Raw genomic sequence first — 24015 nt, 5'->3', positions numbered from 1 at the left:
AATCACAGCAGTGAAAATGAATAAATCAATCAATCAAAAAAAAAAATTACAGCAGTGAAAGAGGTACGCGATGTTGGTCTCAGTAGCTTCCAACTTATGTAATATCTGTTCAAGTATCTCACGGGTTGGTTGCCAAGATTACATGAATGTTCATGAGAATACCTCTCACCATGCATGGTACGTAGCACGAACTCTCGAAACATTTGGTGAAATGAGGACAGTGTATAAAAAGATCTCCTCGATTTCCTTTCTCATATTGCTTTCTTGGCCAGGAACTCCTGGTCCAGGGAAGATTTTTTCCTACCTGGAGAGTAACCCCTCCATCCTTAGACTGGATGCTTGGTCTCACACTGAAGTAGTGCATGAAGAGAGCAGAAAGGGGGCACTAGGCTTGGGATGGAGCTGATCGCAGAAGCCAGCTTTCCCTGAGATCTCTTTTTGATCTTAAAATCCACGGTAATTTTTCAGTCTACTCTTTAACATATCCAGATTTATTTTAATATTCTGAAAAAAATTAGCATCAAATGTAAATGTTTTCCCCCAAAAGAATCATTTAGCAAAATTGCTGTTCCAGTGAGTTGGCCCATCTTTAACTTGTGGGGTGGGGGGACAGTGGTTGTGAAGCACTGTGAGGAGGTATAGATGTTCTCTGTGATGTGTGAGTCCTGCAGGGTAGGCTAGGGTAGGTCCATCCGTCTTTCCCCTGACCTCTTTACACTGCTGGGCAAGGCTTTGGCTGCATCAGACAGGGAAACAATATTCCAGCCTGTATGGACCTCCCATTCATGTGCCAGGTTAGGGAATGGACTACTGATTTAAGATCCAAAACACTGTTACATGCCCTGAAGAAGTGAATGCAGAGCCAGTACCCTGAATGGCAAATATGCTTCATCCTTTGAACCAACTCCAGTTGATTAGTTCTGGTTGCCTACAGTGCTGTCTTAAGAAGGCATCTGTGGTGCATCAGGGCTCAGGGGGAGGAATGCTAGGATTGATTAGTGATGTCTGTCAGGGCCCCTGGAGGAACAACTCACCCTGTTCTCTTCTTTTGCTGAGTCCTTAACTCCTCTGTGTAATAATTTTAATACTAACAGGTGACTCTAAATATGAGATGGGGCATCATGAGAGAAAGAATAGGTAGAATCTACTTTAAGAAATCCTAGCCTGAGAAAATGCAAATTTATAAAATACATAAATCTGGAGTCAATTATTGCCATTACAGAAAGATTCCATGAAAGGTTCCTTTAAATAGCGAGCTCCCCTACTGCATTAAAATGATGATTCAATTTACAAAAATTTCCTTTGCATGCAACTCTTCAGGACCGTGTCTGTGGAGTTAAGCAAGCCACACCTGATTTTTTTTAAACCCTGGCCTAAATAATGTTCAGGATGGCTGCTGCCACATATCTCAAGTCTCTTGATAATTCCCACTCTCTTCAGACTTCCTCTGACTTCCTCTCCCAGAGTGTTGAGTAGACAATCTGGGTGGTGGTCAGCAGCTGCTGGCTTCCACCCTGCTGCGGCTGCATTTCATTAGTGGGTAAACTGATTGCTCTGTGTTTATGTGTGGGTGTGGTTGAACAAGCGTATGCACTCTGCGCACTCTGTACGTAGACACAGATACACATAAGCCATTATCTCGCTCTCAGCCCACCCTAAATTCATTCCTGCTGTGAGAGTCATGAAAGGAAGGTTCCAATCGCCTGGTGGATATGGCCTTTCGGTGATATGTGCCCTGAATTCCGCCACCCCATCCTCTTTGTGTTTGTTTATATGTTACTTACCATTGCATCAGAAAACTTCCCTAGACCCTGCGCCTGAGTTGTATTATCTACTCGTGGAGCCCTCTTCCTCTGTGGCCTAGAGAGCCCCAAATGGTTTTCTGATTTAGAAAATTAAATAGAATCTGACTCTTGTGGCAAGCTACGAAAATTTCCAACCAACAGACGCTCCCGCTAAATGTATAACATACCTAACTTCTAAAAGTATCACTGGTCTAACATGAACTTGGATTATAGAAGCACTCAGTGCCCCTTGGGTAAGATCACCAGCTTCTTCCCAGGCACTCAGAATTGGGCAGTTTTCCAGTGGACCGTAAAGCTCCCAGGAATGCTGCCTGGGATGCATGTTTGTATTTCAGCTGCTTTGTTAAAGCAACTTAATGCAGGGAAGAGTACCTTGAAAGAGACGTACCTTCCCTTTCTCCATGGATAGCCTTTCCCACATAGAATAATCATCATAACTTCTCAGGCACCGAGCACAAGTTACCATATCTATTTCAACTATGGTATTTATGTATTTTTTAAATCTCAACATAAATTTCTTCCCATAAATATATATATGCATACATATATATGTGACCCCATAAACAGTAGCCTGCCAGGCTCCTCTGTCCATGGGGATTTTCAAGGCAAGAATACTGGAATGGGTTGCCATTTCCTTCTTCGGGGGATCTTCCCAACCCAGGGAATCAAAGCTGAGTCTCCTACATTGCAGGCAGACTCCTTACTGGCTGAGCTACAAGGGAAGTCTAAATATATATATATTTTACAGACACATCTTTTTTTTTTTCCTTTTGGAAAAAAAAAAAAGTGAAGCAGTAACAGTGACCCATCAGCCCTACTCAGAAACTGTTTTCTGGTTTAAAATGATTATTCGTATTTGAGATGAAAGTTCTCAGGCCAGTGAGCTATCAAACAGCTCTTTTCCTTCTGTCTTCATGGGCTCATTGGTTTGAGCCAAGCGTCCCCCATGGTACTGGGCTGTGATAGCTGCATAGGTGCAGCCGTAGATGGCGGCCGCCAGCATCATGAGACACACGATCCCACACACCACGCCTGTTATGACAATGGTGGCCACAGCGCGGCGCAGATTGGCCGGCCTCGGCTTGGGTTTGATCTCACACTCCCGGTGGTCTTGCCCCCCTGTGCTGTGGCTGTCGGAGAGCCTGGGGACAGTCCGGTGGGCAGCACCTAGCTGTGGCACCTGGGGGGGCTCCAGGTGTAGAGAAGGAAAAGGGCAGGGATGGTACAGCTCGTGAGGGATTTCAAGGAGGTCCTTTCCCTTCCAGGTGTCTGGTGACACACAGATGACGCTGTCCGTTATTCCCCCTTTAAGAAACAAAACAAAGAATGATAGCAGAGCCTGATACAACCAAATGCCCAAATCCTCAGCCTGCAAAATTTAGGCAGATGGAATTTATAAAACACCTTCCTCCCCTCCCCCCCCAGAGTCAAAGAATTTAACAGCCATATTTTATGATTTTAAGATTTCTAAATTGGCTACATGCTAAAAATGCCACACACTAAATGGGCAATTATGTATGACCAAGAATTCATTAGAAGCCAAGTCACCTTTACCTTGTAAATACCAAGGGAAAACAATGCAAACGCTGACAGGAATGGGCGCTGCAGGCCAGCCTGGGGGCACTGTTGTGCACCCTAACGAGCCTGCCACACAAGAAGTCTGTTGTGCCAAACCACCACTGGAGATCTAAAAATAAATAATTACAACAAATGTCTTTCCTTGTGATGTTATGTGTTAATTTCAAAGACCCCATGTCTCTACCAACACTCTTCAGTGATGCCAAATGGGGAAGTCAGTGGTCCTGGGAGTGTTTTGTCTATCTGAAGGTTTGACAGGAATATGTATTAAGTTCATGGGATTAAGTACAATTAACGTGCCTCCTCAGGAGAAGGCAATGGCACCCCATTCCAGTACTCTTGCCTGGAAAATCCCATGGACGGAGGAGCCTGGTAGACTGCAGCCCATGGGGTCGCGAAGAGTCGGACACGACTGAGCGACTTCACTTTCACTTTTCACTTTTGTGCATTGGAGAAGGAAATGGCAACCCATTCCAGTGTTCTTGCCTGGAGAATCCCAGGGACGGGGAGCCTGGTGGGCTGCCATCTATGGGGTCGCACAGAGTCGGACACGACTGAAGCGACTTAGCAGCAGCAGCAGCAACGTGCCTCCTCAGACCTTGAAACGTTTAATATTTTTAGTACTAAACTTTCTAAGACTCAATTTCCATTCTGTGTAAGGGGATTGGTTTCCTCAGGTGTGTGGACTACAGGGAAGATTTGAGTAGCTAGAAATTCTTTTCTAGATAGAGCAGTGGATGAACAGATTCCATCCTGGCCAAATTTGACCACCAATTTGCTATTTGACCTCAGACAGATAAACTTCTCTGACTAATTTTCACAAAAACATCCTACTTGTATCTGTCTTGATAGTTTACAAAGCACTGTTAGATAAGTCCTCACAACTCTGCTAAAATGGGTAATTCTTGTCCAGGGTCATTCAGGTTAAAAGTGGATGGATCAACACTGAAACCCGGCCCACTCCTAAGATCCCAGTTTTTCCCACTATACTCATGTCCTCTCTCGCTCTGGAATGTTGTGAGGTCCATGGAATTAACACAGTGACCCTCAGTAGATCCTTAACCTCCGTGAATTGTGACACTAATCTTAATTAGACTGGAGAAATCTTTGTACACATCATAGGTGGATTATGAAACAACACCAGAAATTCCTATGCAGGAGGTTGTCACTCCATTGTTTAGAACCTTCCTTTGTATAGCACTTCACAATTTGGGGAATGTCCTCACATCCATTCTATCTGAATTTATAAGCTGAGTCCTACTGTGGCCCTATTAATGCTAAGTCGCTTCAGTCGTGTCCGACTCTGTGCGACCCTATGGACAGCAGCCCACCAGGCTCCTCTGTCCACAGGATTCTCTAGGCAAGAATACTGGAGTGGGTTGCCATTTCCTTCTCCAGGCCCTATTAATAGATAGGGCCATTTTGCAGTTCAAGGGTTACTGTGGCCCAGGTCACACTGGGGTTGGTGGCCATGGCGAAATTCAACACTCATGCCTTTTTTGCTTTTGCTGCTTAAACTGAATCACTTATTGCCCGAGTCTCCTAGGACTGATCTGGCTTCTTCAGTGATCCCCTGAGGCAAGAACCTCAACTCTAAAGCAAAATGATAATAGGAATCTCTCCTTTCTTGAGCTGAGGTTCAGCAGGCCAGAGGTGCAGGGTGCCTGCTCTGGATGACCCCAAGGTGCCAACAGGCTGTGATTGAAGATCTCCATCTCAGGGAGTGTTTCAGTACTGCACCTGGGAAACCAGCAATTCCACTAGCTGACTTAGACCTAGAACCGCCTGGGGCGGTTCACCTAGCCACTCCAGGGTTAAGTTTGTTTCTCCTGCTACAGGGTTCCTGTTTTAAATATTAGGGTGGGAGACATGACCTCAGGACACAGAGCTAAGAGAATACACAGACCAGAGCCTGGGATGTGGCTGGAAGGCCGAGGTTGTGGCCATCAAAAGCTCCATGGTCTCCTGCGTCCTCAGCCAGGACTCACTTCCCAGCCTTCCTCCACCATCTCCTCAGCCACACCCCAGGAGGCAGATCTGCCAGCAACAGCTTGAAGGCCTCAATCTCTTCTGGATTCATGGAATTTGAAATTCAAGAAGCTCCAGCTTTCCAAGCACTCTGGTTATCCATCATCTGGCTGCTAGCAGCTCTTAACCCCTGTCTTAGGGTGAAACGAGATTCATATCCTGAGACCACTACTTAGCTTTGCAACCCTAAGCAAGTTACCTGACCATTCTGTGCCTCTGCTTGCTCATCTGGAAAGTGAGAGACCAGGGTAATAATGAAATTCACTTCACAAGATTGCTCTGAGGACTCAGCTGAATAAAGTATGTCAAGTGTTTAGCATAGTTCCTAGCCCAGAATAAATGTTTAGTACAGTTAACTATTGGCATAAAGATGATTTGTTAACTTATGAATGGAGAGAGAGGAATGCTAGTTAGAAAATCTATGTGCATGTTCTTGAAAGAGACATTATTAAACATTCATCAGAGCACTTTTTTTTTTTCCTTTGATTGTTGGGTCCAGAGGAAGATGAAATTTCCCCACCCTTTGTGGTCAGACTGAAGCCACCTGACTGAGTTCTGGCCAGTGGAACCACTGAATGACACTTCCAGGCCACAAAATCCCCTGCTTCATCCTCCATGTATTTTGTTCCCCCTCAGAGGGAAGTAAGGTCTTGATCAATATCTATTACCTTATTTTGCCTTTATTCCATGCATCAGTAGTCAGATTGTCTCCTACATTTGCATTTATTTGCTGGTTTTATTTAGTCATTTTGACACCCAGGTCTTGTTATCCCAGATCAATTTTGCCTTCCTTCAGAGAAAGGCTGTTGTCTGGGTGGGGCAGCTCTGCCATAAGGGAGTGTTGAATTGCATTGTGGAGCCCGAGGACCAGTATTGGTCTTAGGAACTCCCTGGCTTAACACTGTCAGTTTCCACCTGGTGACAGTGAGGGCTAGCGAGGAATGTTAATTTGCCCAAAGATCACCAGTGAGTTTGTGGCAGAGTAGGGGGAGCTATATCCCTCCCTATGTTGCTTCTAGTTTCCTGGACCTGAGAACCATTTTTGTCAAGAAATACTCTGCTTTGATGAAAACTATCTTTCTCTGATGGTTTGCCTTATGCTTCCTATCTCATCCAGAACACAGTAGGTAAACCACTTCACCTCTAGATGTAAAGTTTTATTTGAAGCCTCCTTTAAGAAAGATTTTTGTCAAATCATATGACCTCTGTTGTAGGTCAACTTGAAAATTAGCTGGTTAATGATAAGCTACTGACTATTCTATTGTTGAGAGAGATTCTTAAATCAATAGTGTTTATTTGAACCCATGTGTTCTCCTCCACTTTCTTCTGTATAACTGCTGCAACTATCCAGACTCTAGCCTCTTATGAAAAAGTTTTGCTGACTCCTGGTCCAGATGGCAGAAAACGGTTACAACCGGCATAATGTTTGTTTCTACAGTCTAGGGAAAGCAGATGTCAGGCCCCGGAGGAGTCCTGGCTCCCCGCCCCGCGTGGAAGGGGCCACCTGGTCACTGTATGCAGACAGCATTGGACAGGACTTCTTTTCCAGCTCAGGAAACTGAAACCCCTGCCCCTACTCTGCCCCATCAGATGCAAATGCGCAAGCGATAAAATCTCCCTCTCCTACAAACCCCGGTGTGCCCACAAGAGATATACTGAACGTCAGGTTGTTAGGGTCCCACAAAGCACCCCTTGGGCCCCAGATTCTGGCTCCACTACTCACTGGCTGTGTGTCTTGAGCAAATTCCTTGTCTCTCTGAATCTTAAGTTTCCCCATCAATAACATGGGATGATAATCATTCTGCCTTAATGCGTGCATGCATGCATGTGCGTGCTCAGTAGTGTCCAACTCTTTGTGACCCCATGGACTGTAGCCTGCCTGTAGTCGCCTCCGTTCATGGGATTTCCCAGGCAAGAAAACTGGAGTGGTATCCCTCCCTATGTTGCTTCTAGTTTCCTGGACCTGAGAACCATTTTTGTCAAGAAATACTCTGCTTTGATGAAAACTATCTTTCTCTGATGGTTTGCCTTATGCTTCCTATCTCATCCAGAACACAGTAGGTAAACCACTTCACCTCTAGATGTAAAGTTTTATTTGAAGCCTCCTTTAAGAAAGATTTTTGTCAAATCATATGACCTCTGTTGTAGGTCAACTTGAAAATTAGCTGGTTAATGATAAGCTACTGACTATTCTATTGTTGAGAGAGATTCTTAAATCAATAGTGTTTATTTGAACCCATGTGTTCTCCTCCACTTTCTTCTGTATAACTGCTGCAACTATCCAGACTCTCTTGATTCCCTAAGCCACGTCTGGATCTCTGATATCTTCCCAAATTATGGGCTCAGATACACGTCCATCAACTCAACAGCACTCCTTGACTATGTAATGGGCATCTCAAACTTGACATGCCCCACATTGAGCTCTTGATTTACCACCTCCCACCCATATTTGCCCATTTCCCCTATTCCACAGCCTGACCCTTGTCAGCTACTGGCATCACCGTTTATCTGCTTACTCCTGGAGGACAAAACAAAATTGTATTTCCTTTAATATTCTCTGTTTTTCTTATATCCAGTTCCAACCCATTAGTAATTTCTATCAGTTCAATATTCTAAATATCTCCCAAAGTTGATCATTTCTCATCATCCTGGTTTGGGCCACCATCATCTTCCTAGAAGACTGAAATCACTTTCTCCCTCATCTCCCTGCTTCGCTGCAGCCTTTGGTTTGATCTCCCTAGAGTCACCAGAGTGACCTTTTAAAATGTAATCAGATCATATTGTTCACCTGACTAAAATTCTTCAAGATATTTCCGTCTTGCCTAAAATAAAATCCAAATGTCTCAGCCGGCTCTGCACGTTCCAACATGACCCGGCTACTGTGCTGTCTTAGCCTCTCTCACTCCCTTCCTCTGCTCTAGCCACTCATTTGTCTCTCTTTCTGTCCCTCAGTGGAGCCATGCTTACTTTCTCCTCAGGTCCTTTGCAACTATTGTCCTTTTCCCGAGTTATCTCATGGCTCATTTCCCCTTGTTATTCCAGTTCTGCTCCCCCATATTACCTCCTTGCAGGGGCCTTCCCTGTCCTTCACATCTGAAATGGAACCCGTATCCCGTCACTGTCTCCCTTCATGCTGCCTCTAGCACTAACTGCTCTCTGAACATAGATACATATATTTGTCTTATTTAACATGTTTCTACTATCAGAATGTAATGCCCATGATGATAGGGGTTTTCTTATTCACTGACTTTTTCTCAGCACCTTGAAATGTCCATGGCATGTAAAATTCACTCAAGTTTAGTATGAATGAATGATACTTAAAAGTTAGGAGGAAAGAAGCACTGTAATGTAGAGGAAGGAATGTAGGGCCAACATCTAAAGCTGCTCCTTCTACTCTTGTCTTTGCTTCTACTCTGTGATCTTCGTCAAGTCACTAAACATCTCTGGGCGTCCATTTCCCATTGATAATAGACTAGCTTTGAGTTAGGAGGGGTTGGCAAACTTTCCTATAAAGAGCCAGATAGTTCATATTTTAAGCCTTGCCATAGCCTCTGTCCCAACTATTCAACCTCACCCTTTTAATGCAAAACAGCCAGACAGTAAGTAATAAATGGATGTGAATGTGTTCCAACAAAACTTTATTTATAAAAATAGGTGGGCCAGATCTGGCTCTTGGGCTATATAGTTTGCTGACCCCTGAGTGATTTCCAGATCCCCTCATCTTTAATATTCTGGGATCTCTTGCTTTGTTTTTGACATCTGGTTAAAGAAATACTTGTTCCCTTTGGAGAGGGAGCTGTATTGTATTCAGTTTCATAGTGGTGTCTGCTTAAGCAGAATGGGTAATCTCAGTGAAGTTTCATAGCTGTCAAATGGTCAGAAGCAGAGAAAGAAGGTGGGGTGGGGCAGTCCTTAGGAGAAAGACCATGCCCCCAGTTGGATCACACTTGAAAATCAGAATTTGTTGTCACTTCAGAGTTGAGTAGTTATTGGATTGGTCAAAAAGTTCGTTCGAGCTTTTCTTATGAAAATTTGGCCAGCCCAGTATTTAGGTAGATTGAATTTCCTTCTTTCTTAAGGGCCTACAGTTTCCAGATAAATAACTTAATGGTGGTGTTAATCAAAAAGTGGAAAGTTGGGGGGGAGAGGGGAAAAAAAGTGGAAAGTTGTTTCCGTGAATCATATCTGTAGATGAATTTAAATACCTGATTTGAAACACCCGTAATGACTCATTTGCCTCTTTTGCCATACGGTGAAATGACATCAGTGCGCAAAAGCTTACACGGATCCCTCAAACACTTTTCAGCATCCTTTCTAATGCAGAGAACCATTGAAGTTTCTCCTAAGCTGATCATACACAGATGGGGGGATAGGCGTTAGTTACTGACCTTTATAGACAAATGTCTCCAGCCAGAGTTTAAGGCTGAGCAAGTGGCAGTTGCATTTCCAGAGGTTGTCTTTGAGAAATAAACGCTTCACTCTGGGCATGGATTCGAGGAGGGCTCGATCAAGCTGCCGAAGCTGGTTTTGCTGGATCGCAAGAACGGTTAGGTTTTCCCAAGACTCACCTAGGGATGCAGGAAGGTGACTTATATTGTTTGATGACAAATCGAGCTCCCTCAGCTGTGGGAGAGAATGGAATAGTCTGCTTTCCAGGGAATGCAGGGAGTTCTGAGTTAGGTTTAAGACCCGCAAGTGCTGAAGTCCATGAAAAACTCCGGGGGTCAGATTTGAAAGAAAATTGTTGTACAAGTTCAAGGTTGTGAGCTGTGGCACTGATTTAAATGCAGAAGTCGGAAGCTGGTGGATCTGGTTATCTTGTAAGTGCAGTGTTAGAGTCTGAGGAGGCAAATCGGAAGGGATTTCAGCCAGACCCTGCCGGCTGCAGTCTACAGAATTCGAAGGTGAGTGACAGCGGCATCTCTCTGGGCAGCCGCACACCACCGGGAGCAGGAAAATCATACTTGAAAGCAGGAACAGTTCACCTGCAACAAACAGGAAGAAATTGAGATAGGAACCAGCTTGTAAGTGGTATCAGCTTTTGTTCCCGCTTTAGTTCACAGGTAACCAGAAGGTAGATGACATAGGTTATCAAGTAGAAATGTGAAAAAAAATATTTTGGGAGGCATGTGCTCTTTGTACGAAGCAGCAGAATTATCTAGGTCCAGAACTTTAGGAGCATGAGAGGGAGTACAGCTATTTGCATTTCTCAAAAGTATGCTCCAGACCATGCTGTCCAATAGAATGCTCTATGGTGAATGGCAACCCACTCCAGTGTTCTTGCCTGGAGAATCCCAGCGACGGCGGAGCCTGGTGGGCTGCCGTCTATGGGGTCGCACAGAGTCGGACACGACTGAAGCGACTTAGCAGCAGCATGGTGATGGGAATGATCTTGATCTGCTGTCTAATATGATAGCCACCAGCTTCATGTGACTTCAGAGCTCTTGAAATGTGACTACTGCAGTCAAGAAACTGAATTTTTATTTCCACTTAATTTTAATCAGTTAAAATTTAAATAGCCATATGGTGTTAGTGATACATATTAGATGGGACAGGTCTGAAGCATTCTTACAAATTGATGTCCATCTTTCAAGTGTAATACTTACATGAATAATGATTGTCTCTGCTCCTTTTATGTTCAAGAGATTTTAAAACAAAGAAAAGCATTAAAATAACATAATAAACACTCATGTTTCTGTAACAAAGTTCTGTCAGTTATTCATAGCTTGCCATATTTGCTTCATCTCTTTTTTTTCCCTTAACTCAAAGAAACAGTGCATTGCTGATAAGTTAAACTCCCTTTGATTAGCACACACATCATGTTTTCCAGCAAGAACCACCCCGCACCACCACCTTCCCTACCATTACTAGTGCATCCCACCAGGCCTTTTAAAAACAACAAAATCACAAATAGCCTTAGAGCTCATATTTTGAGCCAGGCACTATTGAAAGTGCTTTATTTATATTAATTCATTTAGCCCTCCTAATCTTATAATTTGAGGTCTTTTATTATGCATATATTAAAGGTGATGAAACTGAGGCACAGAGAAGCTAAATCACTTGTCCAAGGTCATACAGAAGTAGTAGAATCGTGATTTGAACCCAGGCAGTCTGATTTCAGAGTCTATCAGGGTTCTTACCTGCTGTGCTTTACTGCTTGTAAATATTTTTACATACACACACATAACACACATACATACACAACATACACATACTACAGAATGTGTTTTGCATAGTGGTTTTTTAAAAAGCTAAATAATCATTGGTATGTTTCATTTTGCAGTTTAGTCACTCAAAACTGATCCATCCACAGGGATGCATAGAGAGCCCATTCATTCCTTCTAGCTTCTGTGGAGTATTCGATGGTGAGGCCTTGCCAGATTTATTATTTAGCCACTCCTGTACTGACGAGCATTTGAGTTGTTGCAGTTTCTTTCAGGAAAAATGATGCAGCAGAAGGCATCCTTACACAGGGCTCCTTGGCTCTGTAGAAATGTGTATGGGAGCTCTAGATTCAATAGGTGCCTCCTTGCCAGGTTTGAAGAGGATGCTAAGTTGACATTCTCTCAGGCACTGCTAGGTTAATCTCCAGTGGAGCTCGATCACTCCCTTCTTTTTTCCTGAGACTTGAATTTCAAAATGGCAAACATCCATCAAGGACATTTTGTTAAATTGGTAGAGGAATTCACAGGGCCAGGGAATAATATTTAAAACTCAAGATGATTATCTACTTGTAAAGAAGGTTCTTAAGAGGAGATTTTCGGTTTGTTTGTCTGTTTTTGGCCTTAACTAGGGAAATGTACAATGTGGCTGTCAAATGCATGAAACCTTTTCCTCTTTGTCCTTTCAATTCTCTTTCTCTGATGCTGTGAACAGTTCTTTAGGGCAAGAGGGAAGATTTTTGGAAAGCCTTCTGAAGGAGATTTTGCTCAGTTTAGTTTCGCTCAAGAGATGCAAAGCATTACAGTCCAGTTCCCTCTTGTAGCATGTAAAAAAGAAAAACTTTGTTTTCTTTTCTATAATTTTTCAAATAATATTCATCTCAGTGCCAAGGCAGCTTCTGATCAGAGGAGAGTTGCCACCCCTCACTTTAGCTGTGCCTCACCCAAGCATTCATTAACTGCAGAAAATTGTGCCACTCCCACCCCCCGCCCCCCGCCAAGTAGATGATATATGAACTCCAACCTGAAGGACTGTATTTTCTCTGAAATGGCCCATAACAGGCCAACTGCATATCCATTCATGACTAGGTGCATTTGTCCACAGCATGGCACAAACATGAGACATTTTTAATATCTGTTTGGTCTTTTGAGAAAGACAACTTCCCACAGATACCTTCCTGAGGGGGAGGGGACGAGGGGGAGGGTCCCACTTTCTAAGGCATGAGGGGATTAATCATGGCTCACCTTCCATGGCTGAGTCTCCACCGGCTTACCCGCTGAACCCGAAGCCCACCTTTATTAATCTGCAGATCAGCACATCGAGGACAAGGCAGACTCCAAGTCCAGGTTTTCATTCACTTTTTTTCTGAATCCTGCCAGTGCTTTTCTTCAGCACAGGGAACAGTTGTCGCTTTCAGGAGACCACTTATTTAAGCAGCCCTTTCCTTGTCTCCATCTGGATGGGATTGTTTTCCATAAGAGGATCTTTTGATTGTGCTCCCCCCTTCTTTCTTAAAGCGTTGCCCTTCCCAGGATCATCGCTGCCTTTCCCATTGAGACGAGGAGCCACAGAAAGAATGTTTGTCAAACCTCAGTGAACAGCTGTAGCATTCAAACATGACCCCGATGGCTCCGGCTTTTTGATTATTTAATCTGCTTGAAGTCCAGGGCACCAAAATAAAACTGCCTTCTTAATCCGGTCCTGTTTTCTGAATTCTGTTGACTTATTAACCATGCTGTGTCAACCCATGTCAAGTTGGGAGATGCTCGCGTCGATCCTCGATCTGGGGGTGTAGCAACAGAGCCAGCAGAGTGTGTAATATGAGGACAAATGGACCTGCTGGAGGCTGACACGGTTTCCACAGTGCACTGTTTGGTCACCAAAGGCTTATTCAGCCAACATCCGTAGGGATTAGCTGTGTTGACAGGGTCTTGATGCCCTGAAATTCATAGCCATGGTTTCCTTTCGTGGACATCACAACCTCTTCTCCCTGGTGCCGCAAATACTTCTCAGCTGCTTCTTTGCTTGTTCTCCTCCCACCGTCCCTCCCTCCCCCGCCCCCATTGAATTGACCTCTCAGTTTGCATGCCTTTGGAAATACTTCTCAATCTTTCATCATTTCCCTGATGCTGAGGTTCTGGCCCTTTCCTCATTTTTCACATATAAAACAATAAAGCCGCCCTCGTGAGCATCAGGCGTCAATGAACTATGACTGTTCTGTAATTGAAGCCACTGGAAACTTTCCCACCGGGGACTGGAACGTTTCTTTGAGTGTGCAAATGCCCTGCCATTTGCTGAGGTGGGATTTCAGTGTCAAAGCTGCCCTTCACCATGCCAAAATGTCCCACGTGCCTCTAGCAACTTGTGTAAAGAAGGTAAAAGCCATGCTTTTCTTGAGGCAGCATGAAGTGGAATCCCTGGCCGCAAGCAGTGTAATAAAGCAGTTGAGTTTGGGGTTTGGAATCAGCCGAATCTGGATTTGAATTCGGCTTCACCATTCACTAGCTTGACGTTTATGGGAAAGTAACTTGCCCACTGAAAACCCCTCGTCTTCATCTCTAAAAGAAAGACAGTAGTTCTTCTTTTACAAGATTGCTCTCAGGATTTCGTGAAACAATGCATTAATATTGTACCTTAGTAAACGGTCACAATTACCCAAGAGTGCTTACCAAGGCTTCTATGCTGCTAGCATTCAACTCACCCTTGACTCAGTAGGCAGGAGGGGCGTCCTGACAAAAGACCAGGAGGCCTGGCCCCTCATGCCACTCTGGTGGTACCGAGGGAAGAGGCCCCTTGGGAATGAAGGGAAAAATTGGATTGTGACTATCCTTGATGGCCTGATGTTTGGGATCCCATTGCTCCTTTGGACAAGCCCCTTCCAGCCTCACAGAGCCTAAGATACTCATCTTGCCTCCTTCCTGAAAATCTGCTTCATTCAGCCTGTCATCTTTAGTCCTTCTCTCCAACATTCTTTGAGCATCAGAAGAGCAATGCAGTAAAGTCAAGCGTAGACAATAAAGAGGCATTTAAATCTTAATAAGGACTAAAGGGTTCCTTTCTTTCTCCCTTCCTTCCCTCCTTTTTTCCTACTTTCAGGTGCACAGGTTTTAATAATTATTCTTGTATGATACATGACCATCAATGGCCTGTGTGTAGCAGTCAGTCATCAGTGGGTCATAATATAACAAACACCTGTGAACCTAACAATCGTTCTAAGAACTAGAAAGCTTCCAATAACTTACAAACTGCATGCTTCTGTCTTTCCCAGGGGCCAGCAAACTTTTTTGTAAAGCACTGATGGTAAATATTTAAGATATTATGGTCATGCAGTGTCTGTTGCAACTACTCTGATGTTATAGCATGTACCAGCCACAGACAATCTGGAAGCAAATGGTGTGCCTGAGCCCCAGTAAAACTTTATTAACAAAAACAAAACAGGTGGAGGACTGGATGGACCCACAGGCTATAGTTGTGAAACCCTGCTCTGTCCCACTGTCTAGCCTCTACTGTCACTGCTCCACCATAGCTAGCTGTCACCTACTCCCACTGCCACCACCCCGCTGGGCATATCCACCACCCTGTTTCCTTGTCTGTACAATGAGACGGCTGAGGAGGAGGATCTTTAGCACCCTCTTATGTCTAAAACCTTGTCATTCTGGTAGAACACTTGAGTGGGCTTGAAAGGCTTTGTACTTACAGACTTAAGGGGAGCTTGGACAAATAAAGAATTTGAGTGTCTCTTTGGGTTGGAGCAGAGCTATTTGGTGTCCTGCAGAGCCCAGCTAGGGTCCAAGTCTCATGGACTCAGAGGTCTGAAAACAATGTATCCATTGATGGCATAGTTGGGTATAAGAGGCCAGGACACTTCCAGGAAAACTGTGGGCAGTCGAGCAAATCTGCAGTTAGAGCCAGCCTGTGTGGCTCAATGAGGAAGCACACTTTCGTGGTGCTTGTACTCTCAGGTTGTATGGTCTTAGGTAAATCATTCACTTTCTCTGAGCCTCAGCTTCCTCATTTGTGGAATGCCAGCCTCACAGGATGCCGGGAGGATTAAGGGCTGCGTGTTAAATTCACAGCAGGGTCTGGTAGAACAGATAATCAGAAGTGGTGTCTCCTGTAAGTAGTATGCCTTTGTAGACCTCAAAGTGTCTTGACTCACTACTCCCATATGTGAATGCCCTGGGAACACACAGTAAACCCCCACAACTGATGGGTTCCTGGGAGCTGTGGTCTGTTGCCCAAAGGGGCTCTTTGGTTCAGTTTTACTCCTGCTGACTCTAATAGCGATTCAAAATGGCAGTGCACACTTGGAGTGGAAGGGGCTCCTGGACCTAGAAGGGCTTTGGATGCAGAGGTCGATTGATTTATGCCACCTGACCTCAGCCCAGAGAACAAAGGGAGGCTGTGTGATAGGCATGCTAATACCTGCAGCGCCTTCTGTCCCTCCCTCCCTAAGTCAGAGCAGAAACATGGTAAGACAACTGTATGTGCAAAAGACTCACAGGTCAGGTGAGGCCAGGCCACTCCTTTGAGGGGCTCCTGGTACCAGAATCTAGTCCAGAGCCCAGTTCTCTGCACAGAACTTGCTTCAGACACACTCTCAGAGGAATATGGTGGTTACTGTCACACTGCAATTTCAAGAACTTCCTAGTTTCTGTATATTTTTATATAAATATATTTCCTATACACTTTTGTCCATTTTAAGTCAGGGTGCTTCCCTATATTTTTTTTCTCATTTTAAGTCAGAATGTTTCCCTATATTTTTTTGCTCATTTTAAGTCAGAAAATTTCCTCTTATAAATTGGTCTATTTAACATTTCACCTTCCTCCAAAAAATATTAACGTTTTAAATGGATGTGGCATGGAGCTAGTGGTAAAGAGGAGACATAAGAGATGCTAGTTTGATAACGTGGGTTGGGAATATCCCCTGGAGAAGGAAATGACAACCCACTCCAGTGTTCTTGCCTGGAGAATCCCATGGACAAAGGAGCCTGCCAGGCTACAATGTCCATAAGGTAACAAAGAGTCAGGCATGGTTGAAGAAACCTAGCATTGCACAAATGGTTGATGTCTTAAAAGCCAGCAAATGTGTAATAGCTCTTTTTCCGAGGTGATATTGTTCAGCTATTTTAAAAGAATAAGTTAGAGCTAAATATATCCACCTAGGAGGATATTCATCAGAGAAGGCAATGGCAACCCACTCCAGTCCTCTTGCCTGGGAAATCCCATGGACAGAGGCGCCTGGTAGGCTGCAGTCCATGGGGTCTCGAAGAGTTGGACATGACTGAGCAACTTCACTTTCACTTTTCACTTTCATGCATTGGAGAAGGAAATGGCAACCCACTCCAGTGTTCTTGCCTGGAGAATCCCAGGGACGGGGGAGCCTGGTGGGCTGCCATCTATGGGGTCGCACAGAGTTGGACACGACTGAAACGACTTAGCAGCAGCAGCAGGAGGATATTCATAATAAATTGTTAGGTTAAATAAAGCAATTTGAATAAGAACGCACATTTTATAGTCCCATTTATGCTGAAATGACGACAACAACAACAAACGTGAGAGGTGGGAAGATTAACTCTAAAAACGTGCATTGATTTGTCTGAAGATTGAGTTAGTGGGGGATGGAGAGACACTAGATTGGTAATACTGATTATCTAGGGGACAGGGTGATTTAAGAAGAAAGAGAAGAAAATTTTTTTCTCTTTTTACCTCTGCATATTCAACTTGCTACAACCATGTATTACAGCTGTAATTTTCAAAATGCAAAGGAGAAGAGCTGACTTTGGCTTCCCTGGTAGCTCAGTGGTAAAGAATCTGCCTGCCAATCCAGGATACACGAGTTCAATCCTGGGTCTGGGAATATCCCACATGCTGCAGAGCAACTAAGCCCATGCGCCACAACTACTGAGCCTGTGCTCTAGAGCCCGGGAGCCGCAACAACTAAGCCCAAGCTCTGCAGCTACTGAAGCCCGAGTGCCCTAGAGCCCGTGCTCCACAAGAGAAGCCACTACAATGAAAGGCCCACGCACCTCTACTAGACAGTAGGCCCCACTCCCAGCAAGTAAAGTCCTTTCAGCAATGCAGAACCAGCGCAGTCAAAAAAAAAAAAAGCTGACTTTTGTTAAATAGCAAGGAAAGGTTTGCTTTGTTTACTGGCATATTTGAGATGGTTCCCTCAGTAACTAGCTGTATTATATGTGTAAAGAGAGCATCCTTAGAGTTTACTTCCTCTCATTCCAGGAAGATTAGCTCCAAAATGACACCTGACTTTCTCTGCCAAATGATCGCCACGTGTGACCAGACCTTATAACTCATAGGAGCATTTCTCCCAGTTTAAATGTCTGCTTTGGTAAAATCTTGGCAAAGTACCCCCCCCACTCCCTGTCAGTGAGCCCCATCCAAAGCAGGTGCTGTGGGGATCTGATGTGGGAGAGGCAGCCAAGCCAAGGGACAGCTGCAGCTCAGGATAGCCTGGAGGAGGCCCTTGGCACCACAAATCCACGCAGAATTTCATTTAACAATTGAGATGTTTGGTACTTGGAAAATATTTCCATAGGGTTGTGAATGACCAAATGGCACCTAGGTATAAAATTTTTGCAGAGCTTTTTAAAAGACCTCAGTATTATGTTGTCCTTCCTCCCTCCCTCCCTTCCTAACCCTTCCTTCCTTGTTTCTCTTTTTCTTTTTGGTCTTATGAAACATACAACAAGAGAATTAGGAATATATATTTTAAATGATTATCATATCATTTATTTAGTGCTTACAGTGGGCCATATATTGGTAAGGATTTATATTAGGTAATTTATGAATTGTAAATGTAATGTAATAATTGCTGTAGCAAGTAAACCTCCAGATCTCAGTGGCTCAACACAACTACTCATTTGTTGCTCTTATCACAGTCTAGGTCAGGTTGACAGGGACCAGATACCCATTCAGCCACTCAGGGACTCAGGTTCCTTCCATCTTGCCACTATGCCTTTCTCTTAGTTCTCAGAGTTCTGTCCATCAGCTGAGTGATGAAAGAAGAAGACGAGGACCAGACATTGGCCAGGCCTGGAAATGGTACTTATCAGTGCATTTATACTCCACTGGGCAGGATAAGGGGCTTCCCCAAAAGCTCAGTTGGTAAAGAATTCAAGTGCAATGCAGGAGACCCTGGTTCGATTCCTGGGTTGGGAAGATCTGCTGGAGAAGGGATAAGCTACCCACTCCAGTATTCTTGGGCTTCCCTTGTGGCTCAGCTGGTAAGGAATCCACCTGCAATGCGGGAGACCTGGGTTCAATCCCTGGGTTGGGAAGATACCCTGGAGAAGGGAAAGGCTACGCACTCCAGTATTCTGGCCTAGAGAATTCCATGGGCAGAATAAAATCACATGATCATATCTAATAGCAAAGGACATTGAGGAATATAATGTAGCTGTGTGTTTTGTAAGAAGAGGAGTCAACAGATGTTGAAGAGTGTAAGTAGTCTCCACATTTTATTTGCATTCTGTCACCTAAAGGTGACAATGACTCATTAGTCTATAGGCTTAAGATGGCTTTTGTTTCTTCCCTTAGTTTCTCTAGTACCGTGTAGTATGCATATTAAATTAATACTGAATAAATGAATGAATGACAAAACTAAGGCACAGAAAAGTTAAACAACTTGCTCAAAGTCTCGAGTATTTATTGTGAGCACATGGATTGTGAGCATCTATATTGAGTAAAATATTCGTGGAACCTATCGTTTTATGTATTTTATGTTTTAAGATCTTTTTTAAAAATGTAATCCATTCTTTTTTATGGTAAGCTACAAATTTTATCATCTGGAAGCTCTAACTAACTCAGAAGATAAAAATACGGTTTTCATTTGAGCCATTCAGTGGAGAATCAAGGCTACCATATGGTTTCTCTAGCACGAAAGTGGGAAGGATGTGTGTACTTCCTCATTCTTTCTTGCCTTTTGGATAAGGTAAAAATTCAGGTTCAAGGACTACCTAGGGACATTCAGTTTACTTTATATGACTATGTATAGAGTTTAAATTCCTTTCATCTGGCCTTGAGATGATTGATAAAATCAGTGGAGTAGTGAATATGAAATGTGTACCTCCAACCTCCCTAAAGCTCAGGAAGACAGAGAGAGGCCAAAATGCATGAGACTACCTCTCAGCATCCACTTGTCTAGTGAGCCCGGGTCTGAGCTTGGGCCATGGGAACTAGAAAAGACATAGCAGGCTGACTCTTGGCCTTCAGAAAACTTACCAGTTTGGAGGGTGTTTTGCAATTTTTACTTATTTTGTCAAAATCAGTGCTGATCATCTCATCTCCTTGCACCTGTTATACCTGTGTGAAGATTGCGTCTGACTTGCTTGGACACTGACACCGCCAAGCTCTCTTAGAACCAGGTCTCGTAAGTCCTTCGGCTAATAGCAGAGACAGACTTAGATGCTGCCTTTTTTTGGTCCGTCCGCTCTGTCAAGGTTAGAGGAAGTACAGACTCCCCATCCCATTGTCTTCCCAACCTCAGCCTCCCAGCACTTGGTTTGCCTGCATACAGGATGTATGTGAAGATAAAGATGCATTTCAGATAAGTATGATTAAAAGAAATTAGCGAGTTCATGCAGCTGGTGAAATAAACATAGGCAGATGCTGGTTGATACAAAGCTAATGAAAGAAACAAAAGGATCAAGAAATATGGCAGCTGGGGAAGCCTGGCCAAGGCCTCACACTGACACATTGTTTTACTTAGATCTTTCGATTGGCTACTTTTGTCCCTGCCCCAAGAATATAAATTGGAATCAAATTCATGTTCTTGTTTGATTATTTACTTATGTTACACATAAAATGAGTGTTTTGTGCAGCTCTTCTTGGTAAATTTTTATTTGCTCTTGTACTTTTATTATAACATAATAGTCCAGTTTCTGAAATAGATGACAGTCTGTTCTTCATATTTTCAAGGTAGTGTTTAGTGTATGTATCTTGTGATGAAATAATGAATCAGTGATTTTTGCTGTTTTCTCTTTAAAACAGTTTGCTCTATGTTGGCTTGAAAAATGTTCTGGAAAACACAGTTGTTTCAGGCAGGATTGTAACTCTCCAATTAAAGATTCTAAACTTTAGGAATCTTTTTCATTATTCCAACCTTTATCTGTCCCACCATTTCATTCTGGCATCCCTGTTAAAAGCATGGAATCTGGAGTGAACCCATCTAGATTCAAATACTACCTTCAACATTTACTGGCTCTGTGACCATGAGTGAGTTATTTAATTTCTGTGATCTTCAGTTTCATCATCTGTACAAAGGAACCCGACTGGCAGATTTGCAAGGAGGGTTAAATAATATTTTTATGCAAGAATCTTAATAAAAATTGCCCTTGCACATAGCAATATATTTTCTATTAGTGTGTCTGTGTGACAAGGATCAACTAGGCACGTAGGCCGTATCTACTTGCACTAGTCTATTTGGGACAAAAACAAGCAAGTTAAATGCAAAGGTACATTTTGCTTGTGTGACAGCATCACCATCTTTTAGGACTATAAAGCATGCATCTATGTGTGTGTGTGTCTTTGCCTGGAATCATGTGTAATCTAAGTGAATTTGTGCTCTGCGTATCTCTGCTTGTCATCAAAATAGTTCTACAAACAAAAGAAAGTTGGTTGTTGATGTCGTGTGACTACAACCTTCATGTGGGACTTTTGTTAACAAAATAAAGGGCCTGCATTGCCTTTGATGCAGCATCCAGCCATGTTTATAATAGTCAGTTTTTATAATAATTTCCCATTCTGGTGCCACAGTAGTGGTCTCATCCTTTCATTTCATCCAGGAAGCCCATATTGGGTTACCTCCTATGTGTTGTTATTTTTTTTAAGGTTATACCTACCAATCTTTCCTCTAGTCAGTCTGTCCTCAGTAGGAGGCTCTTTTCCCCATCCTTGTGTAATTAGAGAAAACATGCAGTCATCTCCCCAGGGCTGTTTAGCTTTCATCATGAAGCATGACTATCAGAGTTTCGAGGTTGATAGGAGTGGCAACATTTGTGTTCAACAAACAGGCCCCTTCATGTGTTGTCAACATTTCATTTGTGATTCTAATTAGGGCCAAGGAGAAAATAAACTCAGTGTACTGCTCTCCACTGCTATAGCTGATGTTTATAAGTTTCTATCCATGGCCCCAAGTTGCTCCTACCACAAAGGCATTTGGAAATACAGCTGCATGCTGCTGCTGTGTGTGATGAAGAGCTGAAATGGATAAATCTGTTGGGACATTACTGAGAATGGGCAGTGTAGGTGTTTATTTCTTAGAGATTGGACTTGCTTTACTTTTTGGCACTTTAAATTTTCCTGAAGGTAAAATCACCCTTTTATAAAAATAGAGTATGTTAGAGGGACTCTCACTGTGCCCTGTATCTCATCTCTGAAAGTCCACTATAAATTTCATTATATATTATTTATTTGTTAAGGAGACATCTATTGAGTGTTCCTTACCTGTTAATCTTTGTGTTTGAGGATATTATGGCATAGAAGTAAGACAGAAAAATAAATAGTCCTACAATCCAGATGGACCCTACAGTCTCACTTTTCATATATGAAAAGTTCTAGGAAGAGGAGGTACATGGTATTGCAAGGGAATATCATCAGGATACCTGACTTGGGAGGTTGGGGCAGCCATTCCTATGGATGTTTTAACCAGCTGAGATCTGAACGGTGGGCTAGACTTTTACTGAAAAAGAAAGAGAAGGGGTGACAAGGTAAAGTCGCATGTAAAGCTAACAGGTCAGACAGATAGCCCAAAGGAGCTATCTAGGAGCTACTGGGGGCCTCGTGTGGCTACAGCACAGAGGGTGAGGGGAGAACTCAGGCAAGCCAGTGCTGGAGAAGAGGTGAAGAGGCTGGTGGTCATGCCCCAGGCCCCCATCTCCCATTATAGCTATATAATAGCTATAATTATTATAGCTATTAAGTATAATAGCTCCTACTATTGGAGCTGGGGTTGGGATTTGAGCTGTGCACTGAGCCCTGAGCACTGTAACATGCTTTGGAAGGTGCTGTCACTTCACAGGCTGTGTGCTTTGTCTAATCCACCTCTCACTGTAACTGGAGAGATGCCTCCTGCCATCCTTCATGTGCTTCTGGGAAGACGTAGAGAGGACTGCAGTTTCGCAAGTGCTATGAAATCTCAGCACATGTGTGTCAAATCCTGATCTTTTACTTACACGTTGTGGTTGTGGGTGAATCCATCCCATGCATGTCTGAGGGGCTACAGCATGGAGCCGTCAGCTACACACACAAGTAGTCGAGGAAGAGTTGGCCCTGCTAGGGAGCTGAAGCCACGTTGGTGGAGCAGGACTTTCCCTCCTAAGTAAAGTGTGGACATGATAGCCAGCAGTCCAGGGGTGGCAAATAGGTGCTTCAGGTAACTAGCATCTGTGGGCCCAGGTGGGGTCCCACCCAGCAAAGCCATGGAGCCCAGCATGGCCTTAGAATCCTTTCCAGCCCAGTGGTCGAAACAGAGAACAAACAGCAGGCAACCAGTGGCATCCTGTGAACATAATCCTAGTCACTGTTCCTGAAGCAGATCCTTGCATGCGCAGAAGTGACTGATAAGTGTGGAATCCAAAGTGAAGGGCCAGTTTGCTGAGGAGAGAATTTGAATCGCCCCATAGGAAGTTACTGACTGAGCCCACCTACCTCCCAGCTTCTACATCTTGCTGTAAATTTGGTATTTTCTTTTTGACCTTGTGAACACAGTAATTTTTCTACAGTAATAAAAATAAGTTCTTTATTTTTTAAAAGAGACTTCAAAAATGAGAGACAAAATATTAGGGCATACTTAAACAGAAGTTAGGCTGTGGTCTGTGCATTTGCACAGAAACTTCTGGTGTGCACCAGACATACGACTGAGCCAGGGGACGGCACAGGCATTTTATGTTTCTCCATTTGAGTGTGTAGGTGGTCCCAAGGTAGAGCTCCCTGTGATTGCCAAGTGTCTGGGGGAGTGGCAGGCCAGACTGAGCTCATGTGGGTTATCTTGCTGAAACTTTCCCAGCAGAGAAGGTTCTGTGCCCAAGAAAATGAAGTACCTGGTCCTAAAGAAGTCCATCTGAAAGGGTAACAAAGGTTGGACAACAAACGGACCAAAAGGAAACTGTGACTGTAATTTCTCAGTGTTTTCTATTCTATCACATCTGAGGCGACAGAATACTTAAATCAGCAGCTTCTTCTGTGTTTAGTTCTTCCTCTGTCTAGAAGTGAGATTGCTCTGACTGACAGTAAGTCCCTAAATTCTCAGAGCTGAATTGAAACATCTAAAACTCAGAGAAGACTCAGAAAGTCTCAGGCATGGGCACATGCTTTACCTGAAAACCAGCATGAATTCCTCCTCCATTCCATGAGTGAAACTATTATTGTCTGCATCTTACTGAATGAAAACCTGAATCTTAGCAAGGGTGAATCACTCGCCGGA

General features: G+C 43.6%; 2 protein-coding genes across 3 annotated transcripts in view; one reads left to right on the top strand and one right to left on the bottom strand.

The window, feature by feature from the left end:
- The window catches only part of CACNA2D3 (calcium voltage-gated channel auxiliary subunit alpha2delta 3), an 871068-nt gene that overhangs the window by 720254 nt on the left and 126799 nt on the right, over positions 1-24015 (top strand). The window lies entirely within an intron of this gene.
- Positions 1166-13366, bottom strand: LRTM1 (leucine rich repeat transmembrane protein 1). Its single transcript, XM_081524943.1, has 3 exons — positions 12818-13366; positions 9800-10396; positions 1166-3110 (listed from the first exon to the last, which is right to left on the bottom strand). Exons 1-3 carry the CDS (start codon positions 12822-12824, stop codon positions 2677-2679), a joined length of 1038 nt encoding a protein of 345 aa, XP_081381069.1. The 5' UTR covers positions 12825-13366; the 3' UTR covers positions 1166-2676.

Source organism: Giraffa tippelskirchi, chromosome 9 (assembly GCF_054371585.1).
Source record: "Giraffa tippelskirchi isolate mGirTip1 chromosome 9, T2T-mGirTip1v1.2.pri, whole genome shotgun sequence".
NCBI lineage: Eukaryota > Metazoa > Chordata > Mammalia > Artiodactyla > Giraffidae > Giraffa > Giraffa tippelskirchi.
This window is presented reverse-complemented; position numbering and strand designations above follow the sequence as displayed.

Coding starts and splice junctions, on each gene's coding strand:
- LRTM1 (XM_081524943.1), bottom strand. Junction 3,111..9,799: donor GGAGACATTTGTCTATAAAG/GTCAGTAACTAA, acceptor TGTTTCTTAAAG/GGGGAATAACGGACAGCGTC.